This window comes from Lates calcarifer, linkage group LG13 (assembly GCF_001640805.2).
Source record: "Lates calcarifer isolate ASB-BC8 linkage group LG13, TLL_Latcal_v3, whole genome shotgun sequence".
Classification (NCBI taxonomy): domain Eukaryota; kingdom Metazoa; phylum Chordata; class Actinopteri; family Centropomidae; genus Lates; species Lates calcarifer.
In genome coordinates this window covers 4,674,784-4,689,118 of record NC_066845.1, presented here as the reverse complement: position 1 = coordinate 4,689,118, position 14,335 = coordinate 4,674,784, and the positions used below count along the sequence as shown (strand labels likewise).

Sequence of the window (14,335 nt, the reverse complement as noted above, 5' to 3'; positions counted from 1 at the left end):
AATTAAGGCTATCATGGGGTCTGTGCAGAGTGAATGAAGAGAAATGGGATAACTTGGGATGGTCGTCACACTTCCCCTATCTCAGTCTCCAAGCCTTCAGTTTGTATGTGTTGTCTCTCCTTCGGTGTAATTGAGTTTAACCTTTATGTAACCTCTTTACTCAGGGATGTTGTTGTTGTTGTTTTACTGGAATGCGGGTGCTCATCTGTGTGCAGCACAAAAAAGGCTCTGTGCGGTCTTAACCCCGCTGTCCTGTGACCATGTGTTTCAGGGTGAAGGAGGCGCTCACAGCAGAGCAGAAAGCACCTGAGGGGGGAGACAGCCGTGGGCACCTCAACCGCCTCTCACCGTTCCTCCCCCTCATTAAAACCTGCATCTCCCCGGGCCTCTTACGGTTGGTGTGTTTGTTTATGAATGCGTGGACTTATGGGCAAAGGGCGAGGTTCAAAGATTGTTGTCTAATCTTTATTTATTTATGCTGCGTATTGATTTAAAGCTGAACTAAGCAACCCTTTCACTTAGAAGTAACAAGAGATAAATAGAATATATCCAATACTATCAGTTTGATAGAAGCAGTAGACTTGCTAAAGGCTTTCTTTTACTGATACCCCTCAATCCTCTTCAAAGTAGAAACAGTAGAGCCTTGATACTAAAGGTTTAAACTGTAGCCAGCAGTTTAAATTATTTTACAAGTTTACAATTTTTTATATGATAAATTTGTTACCACTACTACAGATAAGGCTAATGATACTTTTAATATTATCAACAAATCCCATGAAAACAACACAGCCAGCACCAGCACCATATTCTTTACCCAATATAAAAGATTTACCTCTTCAGTCAGAGCAAATGGACTCAGCACTGACTTCAACACACAGGCTGGAGAAGTTGGAAAGTTTTGAGAGACATTGGTCGTTTCAAGGGGATTTGTGGACGATATCAGAATTATAGAACACCGTCAGGCCGGTCTTGTCCTTTAAGTACAACCATGCTCAAGAGCTTCAGCTGCCGTTGCCATGGAGAAGAAGCCAACTGAAGCAGTTGTTCGGTTCAGAACAAAACATGGCACCATAACAGTCCAAAAAGCAAACTGATATTCTTGGTAATTTAACTACTTCTCGCTGATGGTGTGCAACATAATTTGAGGGTTGTGTTTTTATGTACACAGGCTTGTATCTTTTACTCTTTATTACAGTTGCTAATGTTTCTTTCTCTTTTACTGATGATTAAACTGGGAGTTTCATGCCAACTCAGGCCCTAACCAACCGTCAGTCTCCTAAAATCGCCTCTCCAGAAAATGAAAGGACGTGTAGATCTGGTACCACAACGCTCAAAATAACTCCTTCGTTTTTGCTTCTCTGTGGCAGAACAATAACAAATAAACAATAACAAACTGAACAAAAGAAACACTAAGAACTGCTTTGTAAACCTGGTGCCACAGAAATAGCTCATATACTGTGCTGCTTGAGATTTAGGATGTTAGTCAGACTGTCAGTGTTTCAGATGTGACTATCTACTGGTGCCCGACTATCCATCACTTATTTATCATGCTCCTCAAGATGACTGACAGAGGCATAAACTTGTCCATTGGCAATGGAGGACATGCAACACACTTCGATCGCTCCTGGCAAAGAGATGTGTGTTGTATTTGAAATTGAAATCGGGTGCTATGACTCTGTCAGGTCTTAAGAGCCTGTTGCTGTAATGTTAGAAATTCAATAAATGTCTGGTAAAATGGAGTGAAAACTTTCTTGTAGTCTTAGGAATCTCTCTCCAAAATCTGCCCTGTTCTGTCTTTTTTTCCTTCTCCTCCTCTCTTTTCTTTCTCTCACTCCCTCACATCCACAGCCTCAGACGTCATCTCTATCTACAACTGTCACCATTATCCCCCCCTTATCGCTTTCCGTTTTGCTTCTTCCCTGTGTCATCAGTTTCTTTCTTATCCCCATCCCTTTTATCACCACTTTGTCTCACTCCCATCTATCTCATTTACATGTTGTCACACTTAACTCCATTCTCACTCTCTTTGCTGTAGCTCTCTTTTGCTCGATATCACGCCAGTGGCGGCCGTTTTCTCTTGGCCTCATCACTGTCTGTCCATTATTCCCCCTGTGTACATTGTCCCCTTGTTCTCCTTATCTCCAGTCATTAATTTCTTCCTCATGCTCTCCTCTCGTTCTTTCTATACATCTCTCTGCCCTCTGTCCTTTCCTGGTTAGAGTCGTGGGCTGGGTGATGCTGAAGATGTTTGCCTCAGTGCTTGGCAGTATTCAAGTTAACCTCAACCATCTGTCGGCTTTGCATAAAGTCTCACAAGAGGTACAAGTATCTATAAACACACACATGCATATGCATATGCCCTAACTACTTTATTCACAGATGATTAAATGTGCTCATAAGTGCTACCCCGAAGACTCTTCCTGTAAAATGTGGAAAAAACTCTTTGTATAGGGACATAGATACTGTGATGTTTTGGCTCCACACACACATCCTCACTCAGGATGTGAAATTAGGTTGTGCTCATCCATCTAATGAGGTGGTAAACAGCTTCAGTACTGTTTGCACACATCCACAAAACATTTCAAGGTAAACAAAAATATAAAAATCTAAATGTCTGATTACTTTTGAAAGTCTGAGGGGAAAAATACCCAAAACTTTCAAGTTTCTCTTACTTGCCTTGTTATACTTAATTATTTTTATGAGGTTTTTTTCTTTGCTGAAGACTACACAACTCTAATTACATGGTTGACTACATAAAAACAAGTAAACAACTCTGAGCCAGGCTGCTGTTGCAGAGGTTCAAGATGGGCATGAATGAATTCAGTGAACTATGTCTTTACCTTAGATCTCACTGAAGTGTAGTTTTAAGGTTTCTCTGCATGGTGTCCTGTCCTCCAGATTATTTTTAATTTGTCCAAATGCGTTTTTGAAACCTGAAACTAGGGGTTCTGTGTACAAATCCAGTGTGTCCTAATTTACCCTCAAATGTGTAATTTCTGTATATTCTGACCTTGTTAATCTCACAGTTATTTCACACATAAATTCAAAAAACTATGGATTTAAAAGTGCTTCATTGTCCAAATGCATATGGCACTCTCAACATGTCTTTATCCATCTCATTTGAAATCTTTCAGATTCACATCAGGTTATTGCAGCAGATAAATAAGTAATTTACATTCTTCCAATTAGATTTTGGTTGCAAGTTTCCCAGATAAATAAGTTAGTATAAAAATAAAAGATGATAAGCATAAATTTAAAAAAAATAATAAACATGTTTTCAGTCAAGGCTTTTAAAAAGTGTAGTAATAGTCTGACTGTTTACAAAGTTTTAATATTGCAGCACATTTATTGCAAACCTTATTACCTTTTTTGTAGTGACACTATGATATCCACAAAAGTGCAATCATATTTTATCTCTCCACTTTGATTTCACTTGATACATAATTGAGTTTGTGATAGCAGCTTTCATTTCCATGTGTGTAATGAAAAAAGATTAAATGCTGCTCAAAAGATAACAGGCCACACACAAAATAATAGAGCTGTTGTTAACCTTGGAGAAAAAAAACACTCATGCAATGCTGCCTCTTTGTACACCAACAGTACACACTGTCACTCATACATACTTCCCACATATACACTTAATCTCTGCCTGCATCTCTCTAACTGTTGAGTGAAAAATACTAGCATTGTCTGATTTGTTTATCTATTGGTTTTAAATTATACATGTATTTTCTAAACTGCTGATACTATCTGAAGCATGTGGGGCTTGATTATAATATTGATCAAATTTAAGGCCGCAGAAAAACTCCTAATCCATGTGCCACCCCTGCACAGTCCACCGTTGTTTGCCATAATGAATGACAATGTGAGGAATGTGGTTTATCTAAAGCTGCCTTTGTTCTGTAATTCAGGGATCTCTGCTGGTTTATGTGTATGTGCGTCAGAGCCTCATGGACTGTGCTCTCATCCCGCTGGTGCTCCTCTGTCACAACCTGCGAGTCCCATACACTGTTTGTCCTCTCCAGGTTTACAGCTCCTCCCTAAGGTATGGTCATAAACACACAAAGCCACATTGAGGCTGCCTGGCAAGTCGCACTGAGATAACAAGTAAACATAGAGAATCATCCCCCACAAATGATACAATGACTCCCTTTTTTTGCCAGGAATGAGACGCTGAATTTATCAGTTATATTCACAGCATCCTATTTAGGCCAGTCCATTTAATTTTGAACACAGTGTGAAGATGTATCGTCACTGCAAGCTTCTAAATTAAACAAGTATCAGAGATACATTATACTCTATTCATCCTCTAGGTCGATCCTGCAGAAAGTAGGTGTGGTCCTACTGCCACCCTCTGCACTGACTGAGCAGGAAGCTGAGATGGACAGTCTGTACTCGCCTGTCATGACCGCTGTAAGTCTTAACACCTGTATTAGAAATCTGTGATTGGACACAGCAGCTGATTGTATTGACTTGAAACCACATCACAGCATCACCACAGTTGCTGTCAGTGATTCAGTAGATTTGAGTATTACTCCCATCTTTTAGATTGTACTTATTTTTCAGATTCACCATCAAAAGAAATAAACTTTTGTGGATAGTACATATATGGGAAATTCCAAATCGTTAGAAGTTGCAATACCACTGTTAAAGCTGAAGGACAGCTGATCCAGCTGCGCAGCCATCATCAGAAGGGAATGCCGCTTTAGATAATCAGAGGACGGGACATCTTATCTTTCCATAAACATGTTTTCTTGACTCCTCACTGCTTCTCCTTTAGTGGCAGGGATGAAGATGAAAGAAAAAGAAATGTGGGAGACAGATACAGTTAAGGGAATTGGGATATACCCCATGTATATCAGGAAAAAGTGTCATGGCAAGCCATCCAATAGAGGCTCAGATATGTCAAGTGGCAGACCGACTGACATAGCAACATTGCCATTCTTCAAGCCACTTCATTAAATCTAATTATTAAATCAATCAATTTTCAATTAAAATGGCGTAACCTTATCCTTTGAGGGTCATGGGGGGCTGGAGCCAATCCCAGCTGACCCAGGTGGGGTACACCCTGGACGGGTGGTCAGTCTATCACAGGGCTGAGATGTAGAGAAGCTACATAAAGGTTAGCCTCAGTTGGAGCTTGAGGTCAGCGAAGTCCACAATGCCAAATAAGAGCCAGTCAAAAGCGCAGTTCCTGTTTCAAACTTCTAGTTTCTAACTCCAATGAGAATGATATACATTACCTAAGTACAGTAACATCCAAAGCTGCTTGACCCACAGAGTTTTCAACAGTGTATGTCCCCTTCAGCAGTCAAAAGTTAATTCAGGTTTCATGTACCCTTCTCCCAGAGTCACCAACCATAAAAACACCCTCTTGGTACAAATCATTCCAGCCTGACTGTTGGAGCAGTTCGTCATTAGCTGCGTATATGAAACCAAAAACAGTCCGTCCACTCATAGATGGGAATGAAACAAAGGGCCAAGGATCAGAAAACATGATGCTAATGCATTTTGCTGGGGAAAAAAACCCTTCATAGACAGCAGGTGATTATATAAAATTGCTGGGTAAGCAAAAGTTACCTGTCCTTGCAATTTGGCTGTTTAGTCTGCATTCAGTGCAATTCATTCTCCCTCACATACCACACACTTTTCATTACACTCCACGCTGGAGTGTTATCACAGTCAGCTCCTCAATCAGAATACAACCTGCCCCCCCCCCCCTTCATTCCCCAGCCTCATCCCACTCTCTATTCATTCTCAAAATTACCGAGGGGCCCGAGTTTTTGCTACAGAGATTGCAGCTTTGGAGTTGGCTGGAGTGACAAAGCAATGAGGAGAGGGCGGAGAAACGAGAATAATGGTGGTTGGTTTGATTGTGTGAGCTTGGCAGGTTTGAGCAGGTTGTTTCTATATTTATGAGACGGTAATGTGTGTGTGTTTTTTTTCCTTATTTTGTAGATTTTCATGGTTTATATTAATGTCTCTCTCTTCTCTCTTGCATCTATCACAGTTTCCTCAAGTACCTCCTTTGAGGCCTTTGTCTAAGTGCCTCTATTTACTTGATTTTTATAAATGATCAATGCCTGTTCATCATTAATATCCTTCTCTCTTTGTATCAAGCAAGGGAGCACTTTGTGGTTTGTATCACTTTGCCTAAAGACGTATTTCATTTGGAGGAGTTACTGGCTTGATTAAGATCCATATTGTGCTATACAGCTCAATAAAACGGCTCAGTCTGACATTAATCTACAAGACTACAGCCACAGTGGAACATAAACAGGTTGTTTATGAGTGACGCAGTCAGTAATTTTTTTTTCTTTTTCTTTTTTTCATTGACCATTTATGTGAGTAAGCATATTGGCTGTGCGTGAGAAAGCAGGCTTGTTTATTGGTTGTATTTCAATGTTAATAGACCTTTATTGTTTATTGAGTGTAGGCCTGCTTAGCTGCTGTTCAATGGTAATTGAATTTTTCTTGTCTGTAAGGGGAAAACAGTACTTGGGGCAAGGGAAGTATCTCTGAATGTCATGGAGTGTCACCCACAGTCCTTTTTATTTCTGCTCTTTATCCTGCCTCGTTCCTGCATTTTGACTTTTCCTTCTTTAGCTGCCCTCCATGCTCTGTTTTCTGTACTCCTTATGTATATTTTAAAGATGCATGGCAGGCATTTTATGTTAATTGCTCTCCTACTGCCAGGACTTTTCAGATCTTTTTCACTGCCCTCTTTTTCTCTCCCCTTTTCTCTTTCCTCCCCCCTCAGCTGGTACGTGAGCTGCTACATGAGGGCCAGACGATAAGTGTTGGTGTGTCAGCGGAGTCTGGCCGAGGCGGCCAGTGGCTGGCTCGCATCAGACAGCTCATCAAAGAGGGATCTGTCCCCGATGTTAGTCTGGTCCCTGTGGGCATCTCTTACGACTGCGTGCCCAAAGCCAACGTACAGGTGGGTGTGCGTGTGAGGACACACACTTGCAAGCACACGCACTTAATAAGAGCCATCTGTAACTGTAATGTCCCCAGGAGCAAGTGAACAGGTTTGGTTTAGAACAGGGTTTTTTTTAAGATGCACCTCGGAGGAGGAAGAGATGTGAGGTAAACATACTGTGTGAGGTGAAAGGGGCTGGTCAGTGTAATGAAAACAAGAAAACACCTGGGGGCTGCAGCAGTGGCTGACACAAAACTCATGGAGGAAATTAAGGTACTTCAGAATCTTAATGCTCAATTGGACTCAGACTGCTGAGTGGACTGCTCGGAGTCATAACTGTCAAATCTGATGGCACAGGCATGAAGGACATATTTCAGTATAGTGCTTCTTCTAACTCCAGCACTGAAAATAATCCAGTGACAGTTGTCTGTACATCTATGGGTCCATTGCAAACAGAGACTGACAATAGCTAATTAATGTGTAAACAAATGCAAAAAATGATGCTGAAGTTTCAGTCCACAGCATAACTCACTCAATCCATACTTCCTGTTTACATCCCCTAAAAGGATTATGGGAGCTGCCCCCAAACGGAAGCCCAATAATAATAATTGGAACTGCAAAATGAATCAGTATAATTTATTTTATGTTACATGTAGAATAAGGGTGTCTGCCAGTGATGATCCAGTGTGCAGCTTTCACGTTTCATGACTCTCAGCTCTCTAATTTCTCACCAGCCGGCTTTGGTTGATTAGTTGAGGTTTGTACTTCATTTTTTTTTAAGGTGATGGCTATTAGTCTCCATTAGTCTTGCCCTCTGTTATCTGCACTTACTATACTGGAGAGTGGGTGTTACTTTCGGTTAATTGCCATAATAAGGTTCTCGCCTCATCATTTTGTTCTGTCATTCAGACTCAGTGCACATGCAGTGCTGTACACACAGTTCTCCTACTCATATGCAGACTCAGAGACTGGCTGTTTATCTTAGTGCTCATCATTGTGTGTGTGTGTGTGTGTGTGTCTGTGTGCGTGCACTTGTTTTTATATCCCTGTGGGGACTGTAAACCTGAACACACACTGACCTATGGGGACTGCTTTTTGGAGTGGGGTAAGGGTTAAGGATAGATGTGAAGCTGTGATGGTTAAAGGTAAAGGGTAAGGAGCTGGGGAATGCATGGGCAATGAGTTGTCTCAATGAGGACAGTAAAACAAGTGCGTGTGTTATATATCCTCGCAGGTTGGCTTAAGCACAGTGTTGCAGTGGCTGTGGTCTCTTCTCTGGAGGACACCAGGAGGAAGTGTGAGGATCCACCTCGCACAGCCTTTCTCTCTCAAGGTGCACATCAAAAAGAGCACATCATCAAAGACGTGCGAGTCATTTGCAGCAGTGTTTCTCAGCATTTTTTGTCTTGTGACTCTTTAAACCCTTTATTATGTCTATTCAGTTACACCTCATCAAAGGCCATAGGTGTTGTGTGAACATGAGTGAGCAGTTCAGTCAAAAAGTAATTTTTCCCCTCTATTGTTTCAGTATTTTCAGTAGAGAGTAAGCAAAAATGAGAGAAAATCTGAAGGAAATGCATATTTCTTTGTAAAAGATTTTTTTTGTCCTTTCATCTTTGTTGTCTCTTTAATCATCATGTTGTGATCTCAGATTTATCTTGGGACCACTTGTGGGGTTGCAGCCCTCAGATTTGAAACCACAGATTTACAGACCAGCAAAGAATAATCTTTATCATAAACCACACTGACCTTTGGAGGTGTACTAACCAAATTATCTTTTACAAATGAATGTTGAAATTGTTCTTCTTTTGACCTTATCCTATCTCAGAATGATTTTTTTTGGGCCATGAAATTAAGATGTTACTTATTTTATTATATTAAGCATATAAAAAAACATCTCAATATATGAAATACAAGGCTACACATCACAAACTGTAGCCTTCAAAATGACTGTAAAGTTGAATCAGCACTTCTCTATAAACAGCTTCAACAAACTGGCAACTGAGTGCAGCTGAAGGTTATTGTATGGCAGTAATAATAAAAGAATGAGCTGCAGCAAAAATAAAGGGAATCTAATGTTTAAACACAAACTTTGTCTAATTTTCTGAACTCACTTAATCAGAACATCATTGTTGAATGATTTAGAAAGATTCCACTTTGAGTGAGTGCTCATGAGCATTGTTATCCTTTGTGTGTGTGTGCTTCTGTGTGTGTAGGAGATGTGCGAGTCAGGGAGGTGCAGAGTAGATGAATGGCTCCCTCTACAGGACCTGTTGCTGCCCGTTATCCTCAACAACAGGTAATCAAACCACCTGTGTATATCTACCTATGTGCATGAGTGAGTGATGATACTGTACAAGCACAAACCACAGTGGGATTCAGATTTGGATTGTGTTTTATCTAACATCTGTGAAATTGAAAAGTTACTTTCTCTTGAACTTTGAAGATAAACTTTCCACTAAATCTTAAATCTGGCACAGATATGATCCGAGCTCTGATGAGAGTCTTCATCCTCTTAGGCTCGGTCCAATTACCATCAACATTACGCAGTCTGCCAGTGAAAAAGATAACAGAGAGAAAATAACATCCCTGCTCATTCTCTGCTTGGCTTCTGACGAGCAAAGTGGCTTCTCCCTTAAAATGTTTTAATTCTTCTGAGAGAGCCGACACAAGAAAAACAGCCTGAGTGAAAGAGATGGCAAGTGATGGATGAAAAGAGGTGGAGAAGGATAGTTAGATTGGGTTGTTACCAGCATGTGAGCAGTTTTTAGTCCATTGTGCATATCTTCATCATTAGCATGTTCAGTCGTTCTGTTTGTCCCCAGCTGCTGAGTTTTCAGCTTTTGAAGCTTCTTGTCTTTGCCCACATAAAACACAGGGAGTATGAGGGCTGACGTGACAAAACTCAGAAGTCCTCTCATGTAAACACTCGTTTTACTTAGGTGCCTACACTCATATATTATTTAATCTTGGTTGAGATGATCAGTGTTGCTGTCTGTAGGACGTATTAACAGAGCCAGATATGACACACTCTATAATACACTACTGTACATCTAAGCACTTTATTAGGATCATCAGTACTCCTGCGCATGTAGTTATCCAATCAGCCAATCATGTGGGAGCAGTGCAGTGCATAAAATCCTGCAGATACAGGTCAGGAGCTTCAGTTAATGTTTACCTCAAGCATCAGAATGGGGAAAAAATATGACTTCACAGACTTTGAATGTGACATGATTGTTGGTATTTCTGAGTATTTCTGAAACTTCTGATCTCCTGGGATTGTCATGCACAACAATCTCTAGAGTTTACTCAGAATAGTGCAAAAAAAAAAAAAAAAAAAATCCAAAAATATCCAGTGAGCAGCAGCTTGTGCTGATGGAAACAAGGTCAGAGAGAATGATAGGAGCTGAAAGAAGGGCTACAGTAACTCAGATAACCACTCCATACAATTGTGGTGAGCCGAAAAGCCTCTTCCAGTGCACAGATGGCAAACCTTTAAGTGGATGGGCTACAACAGCAGAGGACCAGGTTGGGCTCCACTCTGGTCAACCAGGAACAGAAATGTGAGGCTGTAGTGGGCAGTGGCTCACCAAAAGTGGACAGCTGAAGACTGGAACTCATAACCTGGGCTAATGAATCTGGATTTCTGCTGAGGCACACAGATGGTAGGGTCAGAATTTGGCAATCAATAGTTGGACCCAACTTGCCCTGCTGGTGTAATGGTGTGGGAAATGTATTCTTGGCACTCTGGGCCCCTTCATACCAGTAAATCATCATTTGGCCACAGCCTATCTGAGTGTTGTTTCTGAACATGTGTGCCCCTTTATGGCCACAATTTACCATCTTCTAATGGCTGCTTCCAGCATGATAACGTCACAAAACAAAAGTTGTCACAAACTGGTTTCTCAAGAATATGACAGTGTACTCCAGTGGCCTCGCCAGTCACCAGATCTGAATCCAGTAGAACACCTTTGGGATGTGGTAGAGCAGGAGATTGGCAGCATGAATGTGCAGCTGACACATCTGCAGAAATTATGTGATACAATCATGTCAACATGGAGCAGAATCTCAAAGAAATATTTCCAATATCTTGTGGAATCCATGCTACGAAGAGTTCAGGCTGTTGTGAGAGCAAACGGAGTACCTGCTGAGTATTAGTATGGTGTTTCTGATAAAGCCTCAGTGAATGTATATCTCTCACTTGCACAGCTAAGAAGCATAAATAATACTTATATCACTCCAGCATAGCCTCAGATAAGCAGCTCATAAAATGTTTTGCGCACACTTCCATTTTTGGGTGATACAGCTGAGATTTTATTTGCTTGTGTGCACCTAAAGGGACTGAGACTAGAGAGTTGTTTTACCCACACACATTTCCTCTTATAATTGTGGTGTTAAGTCATCCTCTGAATTCTCTTCACAGCTGTAAAGAGTTTTCCTGAAATTTAGTTTATATTTTCTCATGCTTAGCCAACAAATATTGTGATAAAAGTGAAGTGATTGTCACTCAAAAATTCCATGTTATATAATTAAATGAAACCATTAATTTTTTTTCCAGCTGGAACAAATATACTTGTAATGGGAGTCACATTATCATGTTATGGAACTCTCTCAACAATGACAATGCAACTTACTGCAGCACATTTGTATGGCATAAGGCCAACAGAATGTTTTCTTTCAGTTCACCGACTGTGTTATTCTTTGTTAATCTTGTAATCCTTAAGATTTTACTTCTGGTTGATTTGGCGACAATTGTGGTTACCATGGTGACAGACAATGTGATTCTAAACTACAGCAAATGCTCCTTGAACAGCGACTTTGACAGGAATACAACAGAGGAGCAACTGGTGTGTCAGTTAACAGAGCAACAAAATAAACTTAAGTTATTTTTTTAAAGTAACTGGCTGTTTTCCATCATGGCGACTGCAATCTGATTTCCATGATGTAGTTTTCCACACAACAGCTGGACACAGTTGCTCTTCATGTAGCAACTCCATCTTGTTCCATTACTCCTGCAATATTTTAAACTAACTAAACTTGTTTTGTTTTTTAGACATAGTTTTCATAGATATTTGCAGTTATCTTTTATTGTGGTGATGAATTGCATTTCCTGGCTGCTTCACAATAAAAGCCACCAACTAGCAACTAGTTTTCCCAGTTGAACAGTTTTGATTGATTAGTTTTGGTGCTTGTTTTGATGAAAATTATAACTCTTAAGGAGAATAAGTTAGTTGAGACAACCTGGAATAAATTTACTATGAATTCACCCTGACATCCTTCACTCCTCACCTCTCTTTTTCTCTCAAGAGCTGACAGTGTGCTGGGGCGGAGGAGGTTGTCGTGGCTCCTGCCTTCTTCTCATTATGCATCTGAACCTGAAGAACCAACTCATCCAGAGAGAGACCTCAGCATCACCATCATCCTCCACCTCATCTTCTGTAGGTCCAGGATTATGTTCCCCTGCTGAATTGTAAATGAGTCGTTATAAGCTGTTGTTTTAATGGTATGCAAATTGTGCCGCATTATCTGTGTGTGTGTGTGTGTGTGTGTGTGTGGTGTGTGTGTGTGTGTGGTGTGTGTGTGTGTGGTGTGTGTGTGTGTGTGTGCTCTCTCTCTCTTTCTAGCTGCAACTTCCAGCATGGCTGTGATGTCCACCAGTCTGGTGTCCAGTCTTTTGCTGTACAAGCACCGCAAGGTACAGGCATCACTCCTGTGCTTGTGTGTTTGCTGAACAATTTTGCCCACAGTGTGCTGTGAGTGTTCAAATCTGCCCCTGCCCCTCCAAGGATCCATCAGTTCTCCAAGAGGCTCATAAACAGAATTGGTTTTCGTTCTAGTTTATTAGAGTGTGACAGTGATTTTCTGAGTCATAGCCACCAGTCTCTAACTAATGTCACCAGATGGTTAATGCTCACGTCTGATGTTGGAGCTGAACTTCTCCATCCTTGTCCTCCGCAGGGTGTGAGTGCGTCGGTCCTGTGTCGTGATGTGGCTTGGCTCACGGAGGAGCTCTTGTTCAGGAACAAAGATGTCGGCTTTGGAGGAAGTTTAGCAGAGGTTGTCCACTATTCCCTCTCTCTGCTTGCCCCTTACCTCGTCATAGCTGCAGTGCCATCTAGGTTGGTTTTCTGTCTGTCAAAAAAAAAAAAAAAAACACTGACAGCTATACACAGCAAAAGTGTGTTGCTTATCAGAAATCCAATTTCCTTTTCAGTGAAATCTCAGTCTCCATTAATGTCCTTTCTTCTTCTTCTTCTTCTTCTCCTAGGAAAGACCCTTTTATTGTGCCCCGTCCTTCACTTGCTGCCACACTTCACCTCGACCTCCATGCTCAGATTGTCACACACACCTTTATCCTTGAAGCTGTTGGTGGTGAGTGACTTTTCATGCGTGTATTTTGTGTTGCTGACAAAACTTTCTCATAACATTTAAGCTTAAATATCATGTTGAGACCCTGCGTTCTCCAGGCACCTTATTTTTCGTAGGAGGCTTTGGCAGTGGTTCTGACTGTTGGCATGTCAGTGTGGAAAATCAGTTTGATGAACATGACATTTTAAAGTATTAGAACTTAATATTTTTAATGTTTAAGGAATTCCAAGCTTCAAACAGTGTCAGGGTGCTGTACACAGAGCAGCTTTTAAAAAGAAGCCGAGGACTGGTCAACAGTTTGAATGTGTGCCTTTTGTCACTTTTGTTTGTGCTTTCTCGTTTCTCTAAATTCAAATGTGTCAATATATGTGATGCGCAGATATTGACGTCAAAACCCTCATAAATGAAGTGCTGCACCACACATAACAAGTGAGTCATCGATGGAAATCAGGCAGCAGAATGATACGAGGAGACAAACTTTAACTGGAAGACTCAGATGTACCTAAAACCAGGCCCTTCTTCATGTTTCAGTTCATTTTTGATGATCTGCAGACCTGATGTGCTGATTTAAAGCTTGTTCAAAACTCCAGAAAGTAAAAAAAAAAAAATGCATGCATTTCACAGGACCAGGAACCTTTGAAGTTCCTACTCTGATCCATACTATCAACTGAAATCTACACAGAGGAACAGAGCATGTTCTTTAATGACAGATACGTTATGGTTGAGAGGGTTGAGAGTTATATGAAAAGGTCAGATGGTCGTCAGTGAGAACCAGCACACCTGTCTTTTCAGATATAAAGCCACGCTATCTTAGTCCTTGGAGGGAGGAGGGACTTCATATTTAAATATCTGTGAATATTTTGTTTAGTCCCTATAACCTTAACAACACTGTAGCTACCAAACTATTTTGAAAACACTTGCATTGAACATTGTCCAGTGTTTTGCAGAATCACCTTATTTTGGTGTCTTTGTTTGGCAGTAGAGTTAGGAACACAGCATAATATGTGTGAGTAATATATGGTAATCATCTAATGGTAAAAAGCC

General features: G+C 40.8%; 1 protein-coding gene across 1 annotated transcript in view; it reads left to right on the top strand.

The window, feature by feature from the left end:
• The window catches only part of gpat2 (glycerol-3-phosphate acyltransferase 2, mitochondrial), a 63,654-nt gene that overhangs the window by 38,259 nt on the left and 11,060 nt on the right, over positions 1 to 14,335 (top strand). The window contains 11 exon segments of the mRNA XM_051075126.1: positions 272 to 394; positions 2,220 to 2,319; positions 3,912 to 4,045; positions 4,314 to 4,413; positions 6,761 to 6,940; positions 8,157 to 8,255; positions 9,139 to 9,221; positions 12,230 to 12,360; positions 12,547 to 12,617; positions 12,881 to 13,041; positions 13,191 to 13,294. Coding sequence (XP_050931083.1) covers positions 272 to 394; positions 2,220 to 2,319; positions 3,912 to 4,045; positions 4,314 to 4,413; positions 6,761 to 6,940; positions 8,157 to 8,255; positions 9,139 to 9,221; positions 12,230 to 12,360; positions 12,547 to 12,617; positions 12,881 to 13,041; positions 13,191 to 13,294 — 1,286 coding nt within the window.